The 22,742-nt window shown below is 52.4% G+C and overlaps 2 protein-coding genes across 4 annotated transcripts in view; one reads left to right on the forward strand and one right to left on the reverse strand.

Annotated features, from left to right (window-relative positions):
* The window catches only part of B4GALNT3 (beta-1,4-N-acetyl-galactosaminyltransferase 3), a 90,384-nt gene extending 88,523 nt beyond the window's left edge, over window positions 1-1,861 (forward strand). The window contains exons 19-20 of one of the 2 annotated variants that reach the window (XM_032874920.1): window positions 370-496; window positions 1,694-1,861. In XM_032874920.1, coding sequence (XP_032730811.1) covers window positions 370-496; window positions 1,694-1,802 — 236 coding nt within the window. In that variant the 3' untranslated portion in view covers window positions 1,803-1,861. The remainder of the gene's footprint in view (window positions 1-369; window positions 497-1,693) is intronic. The other variant, XM_032874922.1, reaches the window with a different exon arrangement.
* A 2,425-nt stretch (window positions 1,862-4,286) lies between these two features.
* NINJ2 (ninjurin 2) overlaps window positions 4,287-22,742 on the reverse strand; it is a 77,508-nt gene continuing 59,052 nt past the window's right edge. For both annotated transcript variants that reach the window (XM_032874924.1, XM_032874923.1), the window contains exons 2-4: window positions 6,235-6,466; window positions 5,569-5,754; window positions 4,287-5,034 (exon numbers count right to left, since the gene is read on the reverse strand). In XM_032874924.1, the coding sequence (XP_032730815.1) occupies window positions 5,588-5,754; window positions 6,235-6,466 (399 nt within the window). In that variant the 3' untranslated portion in view covers window positions 4,287-5,034; window positions 5,569-5,587. The remainder of the gene's footprint in view (window positions 5,035-5,568; window positions 5,755-6,234; window positions 6,467-22,742) is intronic.

Consider the following 22,742-nt stretch of genomic DNA (forward strand, 5'->3'; position numbering starts at 1 on the left):
CATCAGATACCTACTCTGTGCCAGGTTCTGTGCCCTCTGCAGATAGAGACATGGGAAGACAGGCTGCCTGCTTCTGGGAGGAAAACAGACAAGGAAAGCATGTTCAGATGTGTCTTCAGTGGCTGCCGTGGAGAGATCCTGTTTTAGGGCCTGTAGTCAACCCCCTGTTTTAGGGCTGTAGGACCGCAGCTTCTGTTGGACCCTGAATCTGAGGGCGGGCAGGGACTTGTTCGCATGAGACAGTTTTCAGCGTCAGGCACCTACATCCCCTGTCTTTCAGAGAAGGCTCTGGAAATGCAGCCCAGCAGCCTTCCTTGCTTCCTCCTGGCCCCTGGCTCATCTCACGGGGGGCTTCTTATCTGGCCACAGGTTACTGGGAGGTGAATGGGTTTGGACTGCTCGGCATCTACAAGTCAGACCTGGACAGAATTGGCGGCATGAACACCAAGGAATTCCGAGACCGCTGGGGCGGGGAAGACTGGGAGCTGCTGGACCGGTGACTGGGGGAGGAGGGTATCTGAAAGGGACTCCAGGGAGAGAACAGGGCTAGATCAGCTGAGGCTGCGGCCATGGGGCAGCAGATTCCTAATGTCTGGGCTCAGAGGAAGCCCTGCCCCTCGCCAGGGGTCCTATTACTCACGTAGCCAAGACTCAGTTTCTGTGTCTGTTAGAAGGGGGATGATACTGCCTCCACCTGTGTCACAAGGTTGGAGTGGAGATTAGAGTGCATGGTGAGCTGTCAGGGTAAAGTAGAAGCTCACGAGCTGTGTGCATGTAAATGCTGATGCTCTCAGCCCGGGTGTTCTCCGGATCGGAGCCTTCCTCCTCTGCACCACTGTCCGGCGGGGAAGCTGAGGCTGGGGAATGGACAGGAGAGACAGGTGAAGGGTCAGGAAAGACTTGGGGCCAGCATAAGAGACATTAAGGCCATTAAAGGGCAGTAAGATAATCCAGGAGGTCCTGGGGCCCTGGAAGCCTGGGAGAAGGGAGTTTCAGGGAGCAAGAAATAGTCACAGGGAAGAAGAAAGGAGAACACGGGACAGGCCACAGACTTGGGAAGCAGCGGCAGGGTTGAGGCAGGCACGGTGGGCCAGGACCCCACTGTAGGGTGGTGAGGGAGCAGAAGCTGTGTTAGTAGGAGAGTCCTCTTTGAAGAAATTTGCTTTTTAAAAAAAATTTGCTGCCATGAGGGGTGCCTGGCTGGCTCAGTGGAGAGAGGACGCAGCTCTTGATCTCGGGGTCGTGAGTTCGAGCCCCACATTGGGGGGTAGAGGTTTCTTAATAAATAAAAGTTACAGAAGAAGGAAAGAAATTTGTTGCCAAGAGAAGGGGAGGGAAAGAGGATGATACCTTGAGATTTTGGATTGAAGGGAAGAGGCGGAGGAGAGAAAGGGAGGGAGACATCAAAGGAAGAAAGGACCAGGGTTGGCTGTGTACCACTCTCTCTCTAAAGGAGGAAAAGACTGGCAGACTGAGACTCTGAAAGGTGACATGCTTTACAAGGTATGGGGCTGGGATTCAGACCCAGGCTGGCTGGCTCCCAACTGCAGCCTCCTCCCATGCCCTGTGGGGAGGAAACAGAGGAAGACAGGGACCGGGGGTGACGCACGGGAGGTGGGGTCCTCAGGGGCCTGGGCCTCTCCCCACTTGCCTCTCGTGCTTCTGTTGCTCACCCCGTCCCTCCCCCATTCAGGATCCTCCAAGCGGGCCTGGAAGTGGAACGTCTCTCCCTCAGGAATTTCTTCCATCACTTCCATTCCAAGCGGGGCATGTGGAACCGCCGTCAGATGAAGATGCTGTGATCCCGAGGGGCGACCCGCTGGACTGACTGCTTCCTGCTCCTTGACTTGTGCTGGCTCCCCAGCGCTGGGGGTGGGGAAGGGGGGCAGAAGCCATGGCTGAGCCCCGAGAGGCCTCAGAGCTAACACCATCACCACCCAGAGCTGTTGCCTCACGCAGAGAGCTGCCAAGGCCCCTCTCTCTACCCTCCGGGCCTCTGAAGGGAGGACCTTGGGAGAAGGATCGGGAGGGGGGCCGTTCACTCAGTTGACAGAGATGGACTGGCTCCTGGGAAAGGCAGCACAGTGCAGTCAAGGAAGGAAAGATCTGTTTGAGCGCTGCTGACCTATCCGTGAGGTGCATTCCAGCACCCCCCACCAGGCTCCTCCTGGGGAGCAATGACCATGACCTGGAAACTCTTCTCTTGGACATATTCTATTGGGGTTTTTATTTTTTCTAACAGAAAACCAAAACCGTACCTGTCCAGACCCTACCTTGACTGTGAGAGAGGGATGGAGTCATGCATTTAGGGCATGTCCCAACTTGCATACCTCAGACCCACTTCTGTGTAGCGCGACATGTCCCTCAAGTCCTTGGTCTGGCAGCTGATTTATAACCAGAGGAGCTGGCGCAGCGTGGATCCGTTCTCAGCTCTACCCCAGCTGTGCCATCCAGAGACACGCACATCTCTCTCGGGGAGCCACAGAACAGCTGGCCGCCAATTAGGGCATTAACCTTCTCCTCTGGGTGGTGCTAACTCCAACCCAGCACAGACTGGCATCATCATGGTGCCTCGGCGGGGTCGGGAGACAGAGGGCTGGTGGACCGTGGGCTCGTCATTCCCGGGTGTCTGGCGTAGAGGCGGTGCCAGACCGGCACAGTGGAGAAGGAGGGAAGAGAAGCCCCCAGCCTGGCCCTGCCTGGCCTGGCTTGCCTGCAGGCTGAAGCTTTGGGGAGAACATGGAGCAGAGAGGAAAGAGGATGGAGATGTAACAAAGCTCTGGGCTTAGAGGGGAAGAGGGAGTGGGCATCCAGCAGGAAGGGGGGAAAGGGAAGTGGAAAATCGGAGTTCCCCACAGTCCTGCTCCCGAACAGACTTGGCCTCCTTTGGGGAGATTCCCCAGCCCCGGCCTGCCCGGAAGAAGAGGAAGGGGTGTGGACAAGGTGGAGGAACAGGGTCCAGGGTGGGGAGCGTCAGGGCCATGGGCTTGGGGAGGTAAGGGCATCGCCCTGAGATCTCTTCCTCAATTGGAGAGAAGTGGGGCCAGGAGGAACTGAAAAGTGGAGCCATTTCAGGAAGCTAGCCCTTGGCCTTTGTAGTCTCTGGCTGCCCTTTCTCACACCCGCCGATCACACACTTAGTCTTGCACTAAAAGTCCTCAGGTGCCTTCGAGGCTGGGGATTTTTCTGCCGCTGCTGCTGCCTCTGCCGCTGCCGCTGGTTTGACCAGTGGTGCATTGGACGCTGGCTCTGGCACTCCGGCGTCCGTGGAAGGAGGGGAGCCTGGGGCTCGCTGCTGTGAGGAAGCTCTCGTGGGGAGGCTAGGGCGCTGAGCCCAGGCTCCATGCTGTGGTAGAGTCCTAGTCAGAGCTTTCAGGGCTCCAGCGTCTACCTGGTGGGCCCTGCATTCACCAAGAGCACACGCTTGGCATTTAGGAGAATCAAGCCTTGAGAACCTTCTGCAAGTTGAAGAGAGTTTCATCTCCCTCTAAAAAATCAGGAAGAACAAAACTTTCCAATTAATGGGCTGTGGCTTCTGGATGCCATTCCTGCCCCTTGAGCCCTGGCTTTTCACACGGCCCTCGCTCAGGCCTACTGCCTTTGGGAAAGGGCTATATGGAATAGGTAGAGCTCCAGTTAGCTGGCTGGGCGGGCAGCTTGCTTTCTGGGGCCACCCTTGGGCGTGGCACTGGTAGGCCTGACCCAACCGAGACAGCCCAGCTGCCTCCATGCTTTTAAAGGCAGGAGCCAGCCCCGCCTGCCTTGCCCTCCCCTCCCCTGCCCTGCTCATGACCCCCTCTGACTCTGGCCAGTGCCTTTCCTTCAATGTTTGTTACCTCCACACCATCTGCCTTAAGGGGGAGGGCCCCTACTCTGTAGGGAAATGTGTCGGGTTGGGGGGAGGGAGGGAAGTGATTAAATACAGCATCTTCTTAGAAAACGAAGTGGCTCGTGTGTTCTTCTCATCGCCCATCAAGATGGGAGAGGACTGGGCTGAGGGGCTAGGGTGCACATCTCCGTCCTTCAGTCAGGATGCTCCCACACCACCCTCCACTGTTCACCATCAGTTTGGTCTTGCCCTGTGGGGAGCTGCCTGAGTTCACCGTCTGAGAGCGGACTGGGCGTTTTCTGCTCAGCGGGTTAGTGGGAGATCGGTGGTTACAGTAGAGAAGGGCTACCCTGGGGGACGTCCCCCTGGATGGACGCCCTGGGGGACGAAGGCTAGATGCAGGCCAGGGTGGCTCGGCGAGCGGTGGTAAAGTAGCAGACATTCTAAAAATCATTCCTGTGTGAGGTAGGGATGCCTGGTTGGGTCTTTACAGGTACAAATTTACCTTCCTCGATCTCTTTGGCTAAGGCAAAGATCAAAATGAGTTTGTATGCCTTAAGCACATGCCTAAGGGAAGGTGCTAATTTGAAAGCTATAACAGGTTTTCAAAAAGGATTGTGCATAAACATGGATCAATCCAGAACTAAGTAATCTGCCATTGATGTAGCAGATGGTAACTAGCCCAAGCTATGTGGGGCCAGAAAAGCTGACTCAGAGCAGGACCCAGAGGAGAGGGAGTCAAGCCCTTTCCAGAACACAGCAGGAGAGGGCATCCAGAGACCAACCCGGAGGCATAAAGATTGACTCAGAGTGCATTTGCAGAAAACTTTATAGATAGAGATCATTCCGTTTTACAAAAGGGGAGAACTGGGCCTGGAGCAGAGGGAATGGATAGCATGGAGGAAAGGAATGAGGTGGAGTAAGAGGTCCTGAAGCCGGGCGGGCTTGGCCTTAGGTAGACACGCCTCAGGTGCAGGAGATACTACCAGAAAGAAAGGTCGGCAGTACCCCATTCTGAGCTCAGGACTCCAGCCCAAGATGGAATTCACTCAGACCAGTGAAATAGCACATCTTCATTCAGATGCTCTGGGTGGGGAGCAAGGGCATCTCCATCGCCCTTCTCAAGCTCTCCCAGGGGCTGTGGAAAGGGCCCCTCAGCCTAGTAGAGCGGGTAGGAGAGGCGGAAGCTGTTCCAGACCTAGGACCTGTAGGGGGCAGCAGAGATGAGACGGTGAGGAGGGCAGGCCGGACCAGCGGTCCTCGGACTTTACTGTGCACACAATTCCCCTAGCAAACTTTTCCAAACACAGGCGCCCATTCAGGAGATCTGAAGTGGGGCTGGAGATCCCATGTGTCCTGCAACCTTCCAGCTGGTGTTGCTGCTGGTCCATGGACCCCAGTTTGAGCAACAGGGGCTGCTGGGCAGTGCCAGAGATGGATCCTATGTGGCATCTTTCCTCTTGCCAGAGGGGCAGAGCCAAGCACTAACCACACTGCCTCCCACCCATCCCAGGCTCTAGAAAAACCCCAGCTTGACCGCTGAGGAAGAGTCCCCTGTTAGCAGCAGGAGGGGCCTTTCTGGGCCCCAATCCAAGTGCTTCTCTCAGACCCCTTCCTTGCCTCAGATCTATCTTTTCCCTGTTGCTTGCAAGGATCTCACTCTTACCCCAAACCCCCAGAGCCAGGAGAAGGGTCACTTGGAGCCCTTGGACCCGGGGGGGCCTCCCCTCCTCCCTCACCTGGGTCCCAGGGCTATGTTCAGAGAGGATTCCTTGAGGTCCTGGCAGTCAGGGAGCCTGTCTTGTGTACCCCGAAGGCTGTAATGAAGACATTGATGACGATCGTGATGGCGACCAGGCTGGTGGCTGTGTTGTTGAGCTGGTTAAGCTGGCCCTGCTTTCCTACCTCATTGAGGTTCAGCCGTGCTGCGGACCAAGTGGGGAGCTAAGGGTCAGTGTGGGTTCATAGCCCGAAACCTCCCCCGCAGCATCCACTAGAGGCCAGAGAAAGTCTGGCACTGTGGAGATCCATGTGGCAGAAAGCAAGGGAGGTAGTAGGCATCAGGCTGTGCCTCCTTCCCCCTCACTGGGATTTGGAAACTTCCACCGGGTCTTACAAGTGGGACGCACTCTCACACTAAGGGCCATAAGGACCTCTGCCACAAGTAAGTGAAGAGAGTCATTTGGCAGCTATCCTGGAGGGACCACTATGTGGGAGACCAGGAGGCAGGACAAGGACCTGCTCTCACTGTGTAGGAGTTGTTAGCTGGGCGTTTGTAGCTACCACCAGCTTAGCCAATGGTCGAGATGTTGGCATGCCAGAGTAGGGGGGCGCTCAGGGAGGCAGTCGGGGATTTTCTTCCCATCAGGGGGCCCCAAGGCCCCCTCCAGGCCTGGGATCCTCACCAATGACCACGAGGAGGATTCCGATGACCACCTGCAGGAGCAGAGAGATGCTGATGAGGGTGACAAGGGCAGTGTAGTAGTGGGAGGCCGGTCCCTGCTCCAGCACCGCTTTCAGCCGTGTGGCGTTGGACATGAAGAGGGCCACGTCCAGCATGCTCTCTGCCACGCTCTTCTTGGTGGCATAGTGGTTCAGGTTGATGGGCTGGCTCCTCCGGGGGTTGAGGTTCCCAGGCTGTAACAGAGAAAGCGCAGGCTGACCCGGGACTCTCCCGCGGGGAAGCCGCTGACAGACTGGAAGGAGGAGAGAGCTTCTCAAGCTTTCTCTTAACCGGGTGGGAAACTGAGGACAAGTAACACCCTGCTCAGTTCTACGGCCTGAAAGAGTGAGGAGTTGGACTAGAAAGCCCTTAAGGACCTTTGAACGTTGAAATGATGGTACGTTGTCATTTATGGTTCCCAAGGGTCTCCCCACTTCTATCTGAGGAAGGGCGAGGGGCGGTGGGGAGTTCTCAGCTGCTTCTGAGACGTCGCACCCTCATTTCATTGTCTATTCTGTCCGAGCTGGGCACTTGGGCCCCTCTCTTTCCCTCTGAGAGGAAGGCATCTCGAGAACAATAGGAGGAGCTCTGAGGCTCGCATGGAATGGGAAAGGCACCTCTGCTCACAAAACGCTGTGGCCCCAAGAGAGGGTGCATGGCTTAGCACATGGGTCATGAGCTGTACTTGGGTCCCACTCAACTCTGTGGCCAAGGGCACTGAGGCCACAGCTGTGCTCGTCAGAATGCATGTCTGGCTGCGTGTATGGACATGCAGTACTAGTGAAAAGAGCCTCATTTAATTTTTTTTTTAACTTTTTGCTAGGATTTATTGACACATAATTTACCCTTGATTTGACTTTGAAAAATAAAACAAAGTTCATGTTCCCAAGATGTCACCCACTCTGAAAGATGGAGTAACGAGACAGAACATATGGATGGGGCCTCAGAGTTGGGCCCAGAAATTCAGACGGGTTGCTGCAGGCAATCTGTGGTCTCTCGAGAGAACTTGGGTATGTTTTAGGAAGGTTAATTTAGGAGTGGTACCCGGGGTGAATTGGCCTGGGAGGGCCCGGAAGCAGGGAGACCCACTGAAAGATTATGGTCTGATTTGGGGTCCCAGTGACAAGGAACTGAACCAGAGCAAATGAGAGAGGAGAGGAGAGGAGGGGTTAGGAAGATGTCACAGACTGGAGGTAGGGAAACTGACCCCACAGATGACCACAGAGGTGATCTATTGAGTGTGTGGGTGTGTGTGGCGGGGTGGATGGATGGGTAGTTGGGTGGATGGGGCAGGTCTCAGAGGGTTCTGGAAGCTCCTTCTGGATGCTGGACTTGTCTGGAGCCAGCTGGCCTGGTTGGTTAGGACCAGGGATGCCAAGACCAGGCCTTAAAGCTACAGCCTGTGGCTCTGGCCCATTTGCTACAGGTCTGTTCAGGGTACAAAAGACACTTATTAAGTGACAGAGTCTGTGGAGCGGTCCCCAGGCCTCTCCACTGTTCAAAGTGCTTCTGACTGGGGAACGACTGCGAGTGGGCCTTCCCAGCCCATGGATTTTCCTGTGGGCCATGTCTACTCCTCCTCTCCTTATCCTACCCTCCAGGGTGCCCGGTAGCCACAAGCTTTGCACTTTCTGCTCCCTCCGCAAACGGCTCTCAGTTCGAGATCTGAGAAACTTCGAAATTACTGTGAAAGCCTCAAAGGAGACCTCCTTCTTTTTAAATTGCCTATGAACACAGTGGACAAAAGCTTAAACCCAACACGCTCTAGTGTTGTGTTCTGAGCTTTGTCCAAAAAGAGAGTGAGGGGTTGGGGGATAGAAGGTGTGGTTTACTTGAGGACGCAAAGATCTCCCCAAGCTTTTACAAAAAATACTGCTATCTCTAAGTTTTCACAGAGCTGCGAGGCTTCTGTGGTTAAATGGCTCTAAGAAAGCCATTTCACAGAGGATGCATGAGTCACAGCGAGCAGAGGAGGGTGCAGGCCTATCTTTCCCCCTCTAACCTAGGGCCTGCTTTTATTTTGATGTGTGCTAATTCCGGGCTACTTTCTACCTAAGGATGCTTTTCCAGTGTCTGGTCGGGTGGCGGTGGGCACGTCTGCAGGGAGCCCCCTGGAAGCCCCAGACGGCTCCCGATCCCCAGAGTGTCCACATGGTGGCGTACGAGGTCCAAAGAAGTTCCTGGAGGCACCCCGGCCGCGCCCGCGCCGGGACGGTGTTTCTCCCCTGAGGAATCCGCAGGCAGCGCGACCCGCCCGGAGCCCGGAGCCCGGAGCGCGGAGCCCTCGGAGGCCCAGAACGGGGAGCCGGGTTCACAAGTCTGGATGGGCGAACCCCAAAGCCACCAAACACGTGTGTCAAATGAGAGCTCAAGGAAAGACCAATACTGACAGGGCCCGGGTGGGATGGGGTGGGGTGGGGTGGGGTGGGGGGAGCACAGAGTGTCCCTCCCCCCACTCCCCACCCCCGCCCCCCAGAGGGACCTCTAGCCCAAGTTGCAGCCTGAGGGATGGTGTGAGAGGGGAGTTGCTTTGAGACTCTGGAAAAGTTGCTTTGAAAAGGGTCCCCTTAAGTTAACATCGTTAAAAAGCAGGACAAGGTTTTTCTTAAACCTTCTTGGCTGGTTCAGGTGCAGAGGCAGAGGAATGGATGAAATGACCTGGCGGCCCTCCCTTACAGTTTGAGGATTCAACTGGATGAACCCCCGAGTCCTGCGGGACGCCACCCTTTTTTCCCACAGCCCGGAGTCCAGGAGCAACCCCGCGAAGGGTCAGGGTTAAAGAGGAGGGTGGGGGTGGTGCAGGGCGGCCTGTCCGCTGCCCGAGGAGCTGGCTCTTTAAGGCCGGGCCCAGGCTGGCTGGGAACAAAGACCCGGGAATGTGGGCTGGGCCAGCCTGCAGAGCCACCCAGCGTGAGTCATTTATATTTCTTGGGACTTGGGAATCCCTGGCTCTTGCCTCCTCCGTCCTCTGGCCCTAGCCCTAGCCCCCTTCCCAAGCGGCCCCTAGCCCCCTTCCCGAGAGGCCCCTGGCCCCCTGCTGCAACCTGCAAGGCCGGGCTGCCCCGAGCCCGGCATGCCCTCCACCGAGCTCCTGGCCCCTTTCCTCTGGCTCCTCAGAGCAGGGCGAGGGCCTGGGGGTTAGGGCTCCCGGCCTTGGGGCCCAGTTCTGCCTCGAGGCTTGGCACTTTGGGCCTCAGTTTCCGCATCTGTGACAGAAGAGGAAAATCCCATCTTTGCAGCTGGGGAGGCTATAGGGAGACAGAACTCATTCCATCTTTGTTTCTTCCCAAAGAAAAGAGAACTCCAAGCTCTTCTCATGTTTTCCTTCAGTCTGAAAATTCTCAGTGACTTTCAGTGACCCTCTCAGTATCTTCTGTCTTATTCCAGCCCACCCCACTCAACCCGAGGACAGCAGCAGACCCAACCAGAGATTACAAAGTCCATGCTTAAAATGCAGATGCCTGTGGGAAAGGCAACCCATCAAAATCAGGCTGGCCAATGACACCTGACCGCCAGGAGGATGGGGGTTGGTAGGAAGTTGGAACAGAGGTGGGTGTGGGGACAGATGGGGTTAGATCCAGAGTCCCATGCTGGAGCACCACGGGGGGTCTGGGCACCAAGAGGACATGGATCTGCTGACCCAGGTGGGATGGAGCAGGGGGGCTTGGGGACAGCCCAGATCCACTCCATAATTTTCCCAGTTTGCCCACTTCCTGGGCCTGCCCCAGCACAATCACTTCCTCTCTCTTCCTTGTCCTCCTCTCTTGTTTCCACTCAGACTATCCTGCTTGTCTTGCCAGGTCCAGCTCCTGAGGCTGGTGTGGATTCCAGCCCTGGAAGTCACCGACTGCTCCATTGTTCTGCCAGACAATTATGGGTCCCTTCATCCTTGTTGACCTATCTTTTTGTTTCTTTACAAAACTTGAGTTGGATAGGAAAGGAAGGCCTGTTTTAACAGAAAAGTAAACAAACTTTTACATTGTTCATTGACATTATGGTCAGTGGGGACCACAGGCTCCAAGAGATCATTCTGTCCTTTCACAGAAGCAAGATTTCAAAGGGGTAAGTAACTGTCCCACCACAAAGCCATGGAGTGTTTGGGACCTGGAGCCTGAGGCAGGCAGGGAGTGCCCTGCAGGGAAAGAGCGGGCTGGGAGGTAGGGCCTTGTGGCAGCCAGGAGAGTATCACAGAGGGCACCCTGGCCTAGGGTTCAAATCCTGGTGCTACTACAAGCTGGAGGTATGAGCAAGCCAGTCGCCACCCTGGGGTGGCTTTTTTCCATCTGTGGGATGAGGAGGGTTAGAATACGCAATTTCTTGGGTCCCTCTGAACCCAGAGTGATGTAGGAGTGGGGAAGCCCCCAGTCTGAGAGTCTCAGGGGTTGAGGACGTTCCCCCCGAGAGAGAGGCAGAGGTCAGGCAGCTGTGAAGCAAGGCCCAGAGGCAGCCAATGAGTCACTTTGCCCCAGGCAGCTCAAGGGCACTGGTGACCAGCCAGTGAGTCATTAGTGTCAGCCCTGAGAAAAGCCGTATGCGTGTCTCATCTCCTTGTGTATCCGCTCGTATCAACGCCACAGACAAAAGAGGCCCAGAGGAGCCCTTGCCCGTTGGCCCTTCTGTTGGTCTCAAAAGGACTGACTGTCCAGAAAGGCCAGGCCTCTCCTGAAAAGCAGATGGGAATGAGCCAGAAGGCTGGTTTGGGAAAGAGCAGATGCCGGCCCAGGAAGAATGATCTGTGTAAACATTTGGCTTGGGGTGGCCGACTACGCCAGTTTGCTTCAAATTAGGTGCGCAAGATCCCTGATCCTCTGTCAGAATTAAGTTTGAGAGGGTGCCTCGGGTCCGTCTTAACTGTGCACAAACTCATTTCCCTGGGGGACCCTAGTTGTTCCCACTGACAGAGGGCTTACCTCGTGCCTGGCAGAAGGTTGAACGCGGGACATGAGTCATCTTACTGAGTCCTCTCGAGAACCCTGGGAAGCTGGTGAGGCATGATTGGTGTAGTTGAAAACTGGAGGCTCAGAGAGCCAAAGTAACTTGCACAAGGTCACACAGCACAGTTTGTGTCCCCGTTTTCTATGTGCCAGACCCTATACTGTGAATCCTTACTCCACCAGCTCCCAGAAGTTGAAGGCATACTCCCTACCTCCAAGGAGTCTAGGTTGGAAAGATAAAAGACGTGTATGAAGAGGAAAGAAGACAACTTGTCCCTAAGGATACATATGCATACTTGCTAAGAGGAGGTAGAACACCCTTAGCAAGTGAGACTTGCCTTTCAGCTTTCTTGAATCTACAGTGTCCCTGAGCCTTTGCCCAGTGTGGCAGAAGTCAAAAGGCTTGGGTTCAAATTGGCAAGAGGTGACCCAGGCGTGGGGGCGGGGGGGGGGGAGGTAGGGTTCAGAGAGAGAGATTTGCACCCATACCTTTTGAATCTTGCATATTTGAACTATTGAACAAATAATAATAAATATAAGACAAAAATGAATGCTCGCCCTAACAAGGCCAATGGTTAAAACAAAGGGGAAGCTTCTCCCTCTGTGGAATGGGAGTAATGTCTTCCCTGTTTAGCACAAAGCTGCTGTCTTTTTAACAATTTTAACATCAGTGAGATAAAGTGGGTGAGTGGGCTTTGAAACTGGTAGTCAAATAGGAGATGGGAGAGAAATCTCTCCCACTCAGGATTACATTTGCACCTGTGGGCCTAGAGGCATTTTCAATAATATGTTGTGACTCAGGGCCTGTTCCAGCCCAAATTTCGAAGGAAGGCATCATTCTTCTTCCCAGCCACCCCTAAGGTCTTTGAAATGCCTCTCTCTGCCCACTTGGCAACCTCTGTCCTCACCCAGTGGAGCCTCACCTTCCAGCTGCCCCAGGCCCATCCGTCTGGGAGGGGAATTCTCAGACAAGCCCACCTCCACTGGGTCTCTGGGGTCTCTGCTGGGACTCAGTGGGGCAGGCCCTGGCCGCTGGCCTCCATCTACCCCTCTCTCTAGCCTGGTGGCCTGCTCCTCCTCCCACCCCCAGGAGGGGTCAGAGAGCTAACCCTTACTTATGACCGCTCACTTGGCCGGCCTGCTGGTGCCAGGCACAATGATGTTCAGCAGCCCTGGGCCACACCAGATTACTCACTGTTCCCTGAACACACCCCACCCTTCCCGGCCTGCTCCTGCTCAGCTGTGGGACGTAAGGCCTTTCTTTCCCATGCCCTCTCCACCCAAGCCTCCCCTCCCTTCTAGAACCTGTCCCTGGGCACGCTCTACCCAGACCCTGGACAAAGGCTGGCCTGCTCTGTACTGGCCTAGGGTTTGTTTAGACCTTTCTAGATGGCTCCTCTGGCCACCTACTTTACTATAGGGATTTCATCTTAGGTATACCTGGGTCTCCCCAGGGCCTAGCTCCGTTGACTTGCCTGCATTCAATGCACAATAAAGGATGATAACATTGAATTTTTTATTTGAAAGAGTTTGGTTCCTTTTTTCCTAAAAGGTAAAAAGAAAGGCTTTTTGAGGGTGGGATTTCATGCACAGTGACTTCTGGGCAGGGAGGGCAGAGGAGTAAGTGTTTGGACAGTGAATCTGCCTTTAAAAGAAAAGCCCCCAATCCAGAGATAGCCCTTTCCCCCAGGCTGGTATCTGGCCTCAGGGAGTGAATGACTCAGATTGGAAGCTGCCACTGATATTCAGGCCAAAACTGCGAAAGTCCAGACCCCTGAGGCCTCGGTCTGGGGCAAGCGCTCTGACCACGAGCGTCCTGTGCCAAGAGCAATGGCTCTCACTCTTAAAAATCAACAGTCTCTTAAACCACCTCGGGTGGGGTGTCTTTTGCGTGCTCTTCCGGTTATAATAATAATACCCAACTGACCCAGAAATCTCCTCCAAGCCTTGGGCGCTGGCTTGCTGAGAAGCTCAAGCCCTTGGCCCAGGCTGCAAACCCCAGCTTTAGAGCCCAAACATTGGCCACGTGGGCAGAGCTCCCCCATGTCACCCCTGGCTCTGCAGTACCACTGTTGACCACCAGGGGCCCCCCTCCAGGAAATAGCTCATGGAGCCGCAGGCTAGCTCCACCTGCCAGGGGCCGGGAGCCCGAGTGCTTTTTGATCCCTCTATGAGTTCAGGAGGTGACAGGGTTGCTTTCTAACAAAAGGGGGCTATATATAAAAGGAAGAGAGTGTGCGGGGAGGGACAGGAAGGCACAGAGGTTGTGATAGGAACCCCATGGGACCTGTTCGCTCTTTCTTAGTAAGAGGTCATCTTGTCAGTAGCTTTCAGGAAACACTGTCATCTTAGGGTCCAAAGTTAATCATGGCTTTGCCACATAGAAATTTCCAAAGAATTTTTCTGCTCTCTCCCAATACCCTCGACGAGAGTACTTCCTGAATTAGCACCTTGCTCCAGGGCTTCCAGACATTTGCTCTAGGCCCTACTTTGACTTTGGGGTTCTCCGCAGCATTCCCCAGGCTTACCCCGCCCCTCTCCACTCCCTGTAAGCCTCTTCATCTTTCAAGGGCCAACAAATCGAGCTGAAATGTGAACAATAATAACGATAATGCTGTGGGCCAGACACGACCCCCACGATGTGGGTGGGAACAGTCCCGTTTTACAGGTGAAGTCACTGAGGCTCCACGAGGTCACCTGCCCAGAGTCACCAGATACTACGTATGGGATGGTCCTATGGTCAAAATCCTAAAGCGATATTCTCTCTTCTGTACGGATGGTTCTTTCAGGGTGGTCCCTGGGGAAGCAGCAGCAGCAGTGCCTGGGAACTTGTGACAAATGCAAATTCTTGGGGTCCAGTCCAGACCGACTGAATCAGAAACTCAGGGGCAGAACCCAGCAATCTGTATTTTCAAGGGATGTCCCCCTCGAGCTCAGGCCGGATGGCCACTGGTCTACACCGTGCTGCCAAATGTCTTTGCTGTCTTCTAAGCTCAGTTCTGGACCTTCCGGTACTGATTCTGTCACTGAATTCATTTTTTTTTTAAAGATTTTATTTTTATTTATTTGAGAGAGAAACAGAGAGAGAGCACACAAGCAGGTGGAGGGGCAGAGGGAGAAGCAGACTCCCTGACAAGCAGGGAGCTGGATGCGGGACTCGATCCCACGACCCTGAGACCACGTCTGAGCCGAAGGCAGATGCCTAACCAACTGAGCCACCCAGGCGCCCCTGTGTGTGCGTTTTTAAGGTCCCCACTAGATTATACATTTTTTAAAAAGGTTTTATTTATTTGAGAGAGAGAGAGCACAAACAGGGAGAGGGGCAGAGGTAGAAGGGAGAAGCAGCCTTCCCACTGAGCAGGGAGCCTGACTTGGGGCTTGATCCCAGGACCCCGGGATCATGACCTGAGCCGAAGGCGGACGCTGAATCGACAGAGCCACCCAGGCACCCCTGTCCCCACTAGATGATGAGCTTCCCAACGGTGAGGATGATTTCCTTGGCTTTCAGGTGATTAGAGTCAGAAGCAGTAAAAGCTGTGCCCACAATCTGGCAACAGTCCAGGTGAGGACCTCATGAAGCAGATCCTATCTGACATCGAGGTGGGAAAAGGGAAGGTGGTGCCTTTCCCACCCCACCCAGGCCTGCCGGGAGAGCCTGCCAAGATTCCTACTCAGTTCAGTTCAACAAACATGTTTTCAGCCCCTATCACGTGCCAGGCATCTAGGACACAGCAGAGATCCCTGTCTTCCCTGTATCCCTGTTCTCCTAATCCCTAAAATGACAGGGCTTAGCAGAGAGTAAAGTGTATAAAGGCGGTGTGGGGTGGGGGGGCGGTGGCAGGGAAGCCAGGAGATAAAAAGACCTTTTCAATCCCACGCCAGCAGATCAACGTCATGGGAACGAGGACTCAATCTGTCTCGTTCCCAGCTGTATCCCGAGCCTGGCACCTAGCTCCGCGTGCCGAATGAACAAATGATGCTCTTGTCACCCCTGTCTTCATTCAATGGGGCTTGAGAGGCAGAAGCATGGTGAATTGTGCTCCACGGGTCTCTCTCTTCTTTGGAGCCCCTTATACGGGCATGTCGATTCCTGACCCCTCTCTGTCCTCCCTACAACTTTAGCGTACACTCGTATGTGTGTGCGCGTGTGCGCGCGCGCGCGTCTGCTGTCCCTGTGGTTGCAGTGCCTGGGTCCTGGCATAGATGAGAACAGCTGCTCTCAAGGAACGATGCTGTTACACTCCCTACAGCCCCAGAGGCAGATGGGATCAGCATAAAGACAGGAGTCCCCAGAGCAGAGCCCTAGGGACCCCAGCCAGGGTGGGATCCACCATCAGGGGTCTGCCAGCCCTGCGTCACTGAACCCTGATGGCTTCAGCCAGTCCAAAGAGGTCTCCCAGCCTTCTGGGAGACCTGCAGCCTGAGCCCGCAGGAAGCCCCACTCTGCCGCTCAGGCCCTGCAGGTGCAACAGACCCCACCTGACTTCTCACACCTGCTCTCCCTTCCATCCTCAAGATCTGAATGTAGAAGGGAGGAGCCAACATCACACATTCTCACCATTCCCAGCTCCTGCACGCTCAGCGACAGCTCGGACACCAGGGGCCAGGTGCTGGGGAAGTGGAGGTTGAGCAAACGGTTGGCTTTGAGCTTGGAGCAGAATGGAGCCTGGCTGACATTTCTTCTCTCCGTGGCCTGGGGCCAGCTGTGCCACCTCCCTGTTTCTCCAGCTTCCTCCTTTGGAGAACGAGAGGATCCCCGCCTCCTCCCTCATTGTGATGACCTAGCTCCTGGTCCGGTCTATAGACATGGAAGGAAAGAACTTCTGCCAAACTCAGTCAAACCCTTAGCAAAAGCGTCCAGTGGGTCCAGGCCGGTTCTCACCCCGCCCTCAGGCATTCTCTAGAACTAGATCCACTGTGGGTGCTGAACAGATTAAACAGCCCAAATTCCAGAAGTTTTCCAGATTTATGGCCTCTCTCCTAAGAGCTGCATCTGTTCATAACTCACCGTGTTCCAGTCACTCTTCTGAGTTTTTCTAAGCATTTTCTCCCTTCTCATAGAAACCTTATGGGAGAAGCACGCGCTCAGAGGGACTAAATCACATGGAGTCACACAGCTAGAGAGAGCAGAGCACAAGTTTGAAACCCAGGTCTGTCTGAGGCCAGAGCTCTAACTCTTAAACACTGTGTTGTTCTGTGAGCTTCTGCTTAGCTTTGGAAGGCCAGATCACTGAGGAAATTTTTCCTCTGGTGCCTGACACAGCAGTAGTGTGTGCTGGGGCAAGGAGGAAGAAGAAAGGAAGGAGGAAGGGAGGGATGGCGGAGGAAAGACAGGCAGGCCGGCTAGCCTTGCCCGGAGCCGCTGGCCCGGACCCATCTTGGAAGGACCATTTCAGAGCCCAGGTCAATGCCCCAGGGCAATGAGGCAGCCGCTGGGTCACTGCTGTGCCCTCACTCCCTTTCTAAAAATCCAAAGGGCACGGGCTGTTCAAGGCTACCAAACAGATATCCAGTTTCTCTCTGGGGTCAGTCGTATACGGGCTTGATTCTGCTACCCGGCACCTGCTTCCTCTGGGCCCCCTGCCCGAGAGCCCGGTCATCCCTGGGGCTGTTTACTGCAAGACAAAGTCCAGTTCTGCAGCCTAGGCCCCGCCCAGCCTCACCCCTGGTGAATGGTGGGGCACCGGGACACTTGTGGTGTCTTTTCCCCTCAGCCCAATAGAGCAATCACTTTGTTGCTGGGATCCCTTTCCTACGGCCATCAAATAGAGGGGCAATCAGTCTCTCTGGCCCCTTTGGAATTGGAGCAGCAGCCGGATTCCAGGATAAGGATAGTGGCCTCTGATAACCCCTGAAGTCAGGCTTCAGCACTGCCCCTCCCTCACTAGGGGACCCGGGACCTCGGTTAGCCACCTATGAAAAACGGGCATCACATGATCACAAAACAGTGCTAGCATTATCCGATTTTTAGGTGAATCTGAGAAGCTATGGACTAAATGGGAACGGTGTCCTCTCTAGTATTCTCTCCCTTTTTGCTTTCTCTGTATTTTTAAATTTTTCCTCAATGAGCCTTAGCAAACAATAAAAGAGAATGAACAATGAGTAGTAAAAGAAAAAAATGTTAAAACAACCACCACATCACTGGTGTTGAAGTGTTTGTCCTGACTTATAGGACAGTTTGAGGATAATGTTTATGAAAGTGGCTTGCAGACTTTGAAGTGCTTTGCAAGTGTCTGGGGTTTTTAATATAATCGCACCCGCGGGCACTTTGGAACAGCAAAGGTGGGTAGGCGATAATTTGCCTCCACCTCTGCACCAGGAGACGCTGTATCTGAAAAGTCCCGCTCTGGACCTCATGGGCTCTAGCCTCACTATGTAGGAAAAGGAGACAGTGATTGTCCATGGGAATTCTTGCCTTGGGGGAGTGCCTGGCCATGGGATGTAACCACCAGGCCTGCTCAGAGCATGAGTCAGCACATTGATTGAGCACCCACTGTATGCAGTGCCCCGTACTCTGTACTGAGTAGATAGCTCTGTTTGCTCTCCAGTCAGTCAGCAAACACTTACTAAGTGAGCATCCATCCACTGGGGGCAAGTCAGAGCACAGAGGGCGTACTGTGGAAATGACTAATTCCAACAGGGAGTTTGTGATCAATTGTAGAGAGTGATGGGTGCTATGTAAGATATGGACAAAGTAGGAAAGTAGGAAAACATCCATTGGGGAGGTCAGAGGAGACCTCGTGGGCATCAATGCCATCTCAGCTGGACCTTGAAAGATAAGAAGAATCCTTCAGAATGTTCTTCCTCTGGTAATCACGGAGTCTGTCTTAGGAACCAGTACCCTAATGGGAGGGGCTTATAGACACATGATAAAAGGTTGCCAAATGGGTATAATGTAACCCACAGTAATTTGTAGGGCCCAGTACAGAATGGACATATGGGATCCCAAGTTCAAAATTATTGAGAATTTCAAGATGGCGACAGCAGAGCACTAAACCAGGTGGGGACCCTCTGTGGTACTGTGTCCTTCTGAGCAGGTCCTATGAAGCCAGGCCAGCCTCTTAGTAAGTGTGGGAGAAAAGCACGAAAGATTTCTTGTTGCCATGAGGACCACGGGCCTTGGGAAACCCAGTGACTGCTTCAGTGTTTGCATCTTGGGTCAAGGTTGACCTCCAAAAGGTGAGGTAACCTAGCCTGATCTGGTTCTGTATTTACCTCTTCCCTTTGGTGGCCAGTGAAGTGTTCTGCCTCTTAAATAATGGTGCCCAAAAGCCCAGGGGCTGTTGGCTCCTTTCCCAAGAGCCAGGATTGCGGAGCAGCAAAGAACACAAATTCAGGTGCCTTCAGCGGTAAAAGTGGGGACAAATGCTTCTCACTGGGAAGTGCCAGTCCCACCTAAAGGCATTCAACCTCAAATCATGCACATGTCCCTCTGCCAACAGGACAGCCCAATGGCCTGCCCTCTCATTTTATAAATGGAGAAACTGAAGACCAGAGCAAAGAAGGGACTTGTCCAAGTTCCCATAACTAGACAGTGCTGAAAATGGAACACAGGTTTCCCTAACTCCCATCAGGGACCCTCTACCGGCCAGGTGCCTTTCTGTGCTCTCTGCACAGGACTAGGATTGCGGGGTGCTGTGCTCTACGGTGGTCTTCAGATCTCTAGAATGATGCAGTTCTCTGGGCTCTCGCAGCATGGGGAGGAGTTGAGGTCTGGCTGGGTGATGTGCATCTGACCTACCTCTCTGCCTATAACTCTTATTCATAAGCAGATGGTAGAATCACCAGTGACAGGGAGGTGCCTGTGCCAATGCCTGGGGAAAACAAGGCCAAAGGAACACAGTAGGTACCCAGGGTGGGGGGCGCAGATTCCCATCCCTCTACGAACAACTTAGCAGGTAAGGAGGCTCGACCTTCCTGTGGGGTATCTTTGTCAGGGTTAAAGGGCATTGGAGTCCTGACCTGGGTCAACAACAAGACTAGGAGAGGCAGGAATCAAGACTCAGGAGACCAGGGCGGACTGTGGACAGGGAGTTGGGACCCCACTGGAAGCTGTCCCCTCTACGGGCAGCAGGTGTGGGAGCCCTAGGGAATGCAGACAGGCTGAACCCACAGCGAAGCCCCCTCAGTAGGAACCACTCCAGTTATTAATTTGCAGCTCAAAGTATCCTGAGGGTGTCAAATATTTACATTGTACAGGACAGAATGTTTACACATGTGTAATCTTACAGGATTTCCACAGCTGCCTAAGGACATGAGCTGGGGCTGCACATTAGGGACGAGCTAAGTGAGCCCCAGAGGAGGGAAGCCACTTTCCTAAGGCTATAACTGGGACAGAAGTCTGAGTCTGAAGCTCTGGGATCTGGCCTCTAGCTACTCTCCATCCCTCACTCTTTTCCAGTGCTACAGGTTATCCTCCTGTTCTCTATGCCTTTGTGGAGGGGGTAGAAAGAGAGTCTGATGCATTAGAGGCAGACACAGATTTGTAGAGTAGTGACTGAACATCTTGTCCCCACTGTTTGGAATGTCCTCTGCTCCCCTCCTTGGTATTGACCCAATGAGCTCTTTCTTCCATCAGGGATGTTATTTCTAACATAAGGCCTTTGATGACACCTTCCCTCTGATGACTTTTCTGTTCTCTCATTGGACTGTGAAGTCCTTCAGGGCAGGGACTTGGCACGGAGCTGGCACTTTTGACATGTACTAGTTGTTTAATTTATGAAGGGGGAATGGGTGGTATGACCTGCCAGGCCCACCGTTTGGACATAAAATTGCAAAGCGAGCATAGTCTGTTCCCCAGACCAAGACACTGTAAAGACAACCCGACTTGGTCATTGCACACATGCTAAATGCAACAGGGCTCCCCCTTAAAAAAACTCCTGAGCTGTGATGTCCCCAAGATAGTGATCTAGGTTGTTCCTGACTTCACTCCCTCTCCCAAGAAGAACAGCTAACAATTATTCAAGAATAAGACACCGCCGAGAGAATCCAAGACCATGGGGTAGGTCTGAAACACCCCCTTGCACCACAGAGACCAAGACAGACTGCACCAGAAGGATGGCTGTTAGCTGAGCCTATTGTGGTGGTCATCTCCCAAGGTATATAAATCAAGCCATCGTGTCATATGCCTTGAACTTATACAGGGAGGTATGTCAAGTATTTCTCAATAAAACTGGGGGGTGGGGGGTAACAGGGACTTAGACGCACAGAGGTAAGATGGCCATGCAAAGACAGAGGCAGAGATCGGACTTAGCCATCCCAAACCAAAGAAAGCCAAAGATTGCCAGCATCCACTGGACGATACAAGAAGTAAGGAAGGATTCTTCCCTAGAGCCTTTGGGTGGGAGCAAGCCCCACTGACACCTTGATTTTGGACTTTTAGCCTCCATTTTAAGTAAAATTAAATTAAATTATCTTCCTGGGGGAAAAAATCCTGGTGTGCGGACAGCCAAATTAATTTACAAGAGAGCAAAATGGGGGAGGGGAATTCATATTGTGAATGGATTCCCGAAGACTCCTTTCAATAGCACCTTTGATGAATAATTTTCTTTCTTTTTTTAAAAAGATTTTATTTATTTATTCTAGAGAGAGAGAGTAGGGAGAGGGGCAGAGGGAGACGGAGAGGGACAAGAAGACTCCACACTGATCATGAACCCAAAGTAGGACCCAAACTCCCAACCCTGAGATCATGACCTGAGCTGAAACCAAGAGTCCACTGTTTAACCCGCTGAACCACCCAGGTGCCCCGAATATTTTTCTAATCTTAGATGGAGAAAAGCCTTCATAAGTATGACAGGAAATCCAGAAACCATAAAGGATCAATAGATTTGACTACATAAAATTAAAACTATTGGAATGCATAATAATAATAATAAAAATGGTATATACGACTTTAGTGCTTATTTCACACAAGCACTAGGATGAACACTTTATATGCCTGCACTCATTTCATTCTTGTAACAACCTCGTGACCTAAGTGCTATTCTGATTCCTCAGTTTACAGACATGGAGCAAGAGGTTGAGTAACGAAACTATGGTCATTTGGCTCGTTTGTTGGCGATGAAGCTGGAGTTGGCCTTCAGACCCCGTGTGCCAGCCACTCCCTGCACCGCCACCATAAATGTCAGAAGACAAAGACAAATGAGAAAAACGATTGCAACACATAGGACAGAGGACTGATTTCTCTGATATACACAGAGGTCTTTAAAGTGAACCCAACAGAAAAATAGAAGATGCTAACCAACAGGTCACTGAGGAAGCAGATGGCTGAAGCATGCGCATGCATGCCTGCCCGTGTGTGTGCCCGTGTGTGTGCACGTGTATGCATGCGTGTCCCCATTACGCTGGTTGCAAAGATTTAACTGGTTTGATAACATTCAGAGTCAGTGATGATGTGGATAAACAAGCATCTTCATACACGTAGTGGAATGCAAACATAATTTACTACCAAATGTACCCAGATTCCTACACTCTTTTCTGAAGGATGATTTGGAAATTATCTATTAAAATTTAAAATATTCTCCTCCATTTACCTAATAAGTGCACTTGTGGGAGTTTCTCTCACAGAAAATGTTCTCCAGTGTGCATTTCATCCACACAATGAAATATTACGTATGTCTTTAAAAACAATGAGTTAGGGGTGCCTGGGTGGCTCAGTTGTTAAGTGTCTGCCTACTCAGGTGGTGATCCCAGGGTCTTGGGATCAAGCCTGCATCAGGCTACCTGCTTGGTGGTGGGAAGCCTGCTTCTTCCTCTCCCACTCCCCCTGTTCGTGTTCACTCTCTCCTGTGTCTCTCTCTGTCAAATAAATAAATAAAATCTTTAAAAAGTATCAAAAGAGGGGCACCTGGGTGGCTCAGTGGTTGGGTGTTTGCCTTCGGCTCAGGTCATGATTCCACAGTCTTGGTATCCAGCTCCGCATCGGGCTCTCTGCTCAGCAGGGAGCCTGCTTCCCTCTCTCTCTCTGCCTGCCTCTCTGCCTACCTGTGATCTCTGTCTGTCAAATAAATAAATAAAATCTTAAAAAAAAAGTATCAAAAGAAAAAGGATGAATTAGATCCTTATGCATAAACATGGCAAGATATATAAAACATATCTAGTGGAGGAAAAAGTCATTACAAATATGATTATGATCTTGTATTGATATCAAATTAAACAAAAAATTCATACTATCTGTTTTAGACTACTATACATTTGTAAAGCACAGGAAAAAATATGGAAGGAATTTGGTTCACGATAAGGAATTTCCCTAAGTTATGTATTTTCCTAATTTGAATTTTTAAAGAAATCTCTCTACACCTAGGGTGGGGACTCGAACTCTCCAACCCAGAAATCAAGAGTTGGACACTCTACCAACTGAGTCAGGTACCCCTCAGTTTGAATTTCTGACAACCAGAAGGTCATTCCTTTATAATCAGGAAAAACAGAAGTAAAGATAAAATGTAATAAAATCAATCAATAAATATTAATATATTAATATAGTATAATAATATAATAATATATACTATATGTCATAGTATATATTATTATATATAAT

This window comes from Lontra canadensis, unplaced genomic scaffold (assembly GCF_010015895.1).
Source record: "Lontra canadensis isolate GAN:19392208 unplaced genomic scaffold, GSC_riverotter_1.0 scaffold53, whole genome shotgun sequence".
NCBI classification, from domain to species: domain Eukaryota; kingdom Metazoa; phylum Chordata; class Mammalia; order Carnivora; family Mustelidae; genus Lontra; species Lontra canadensis.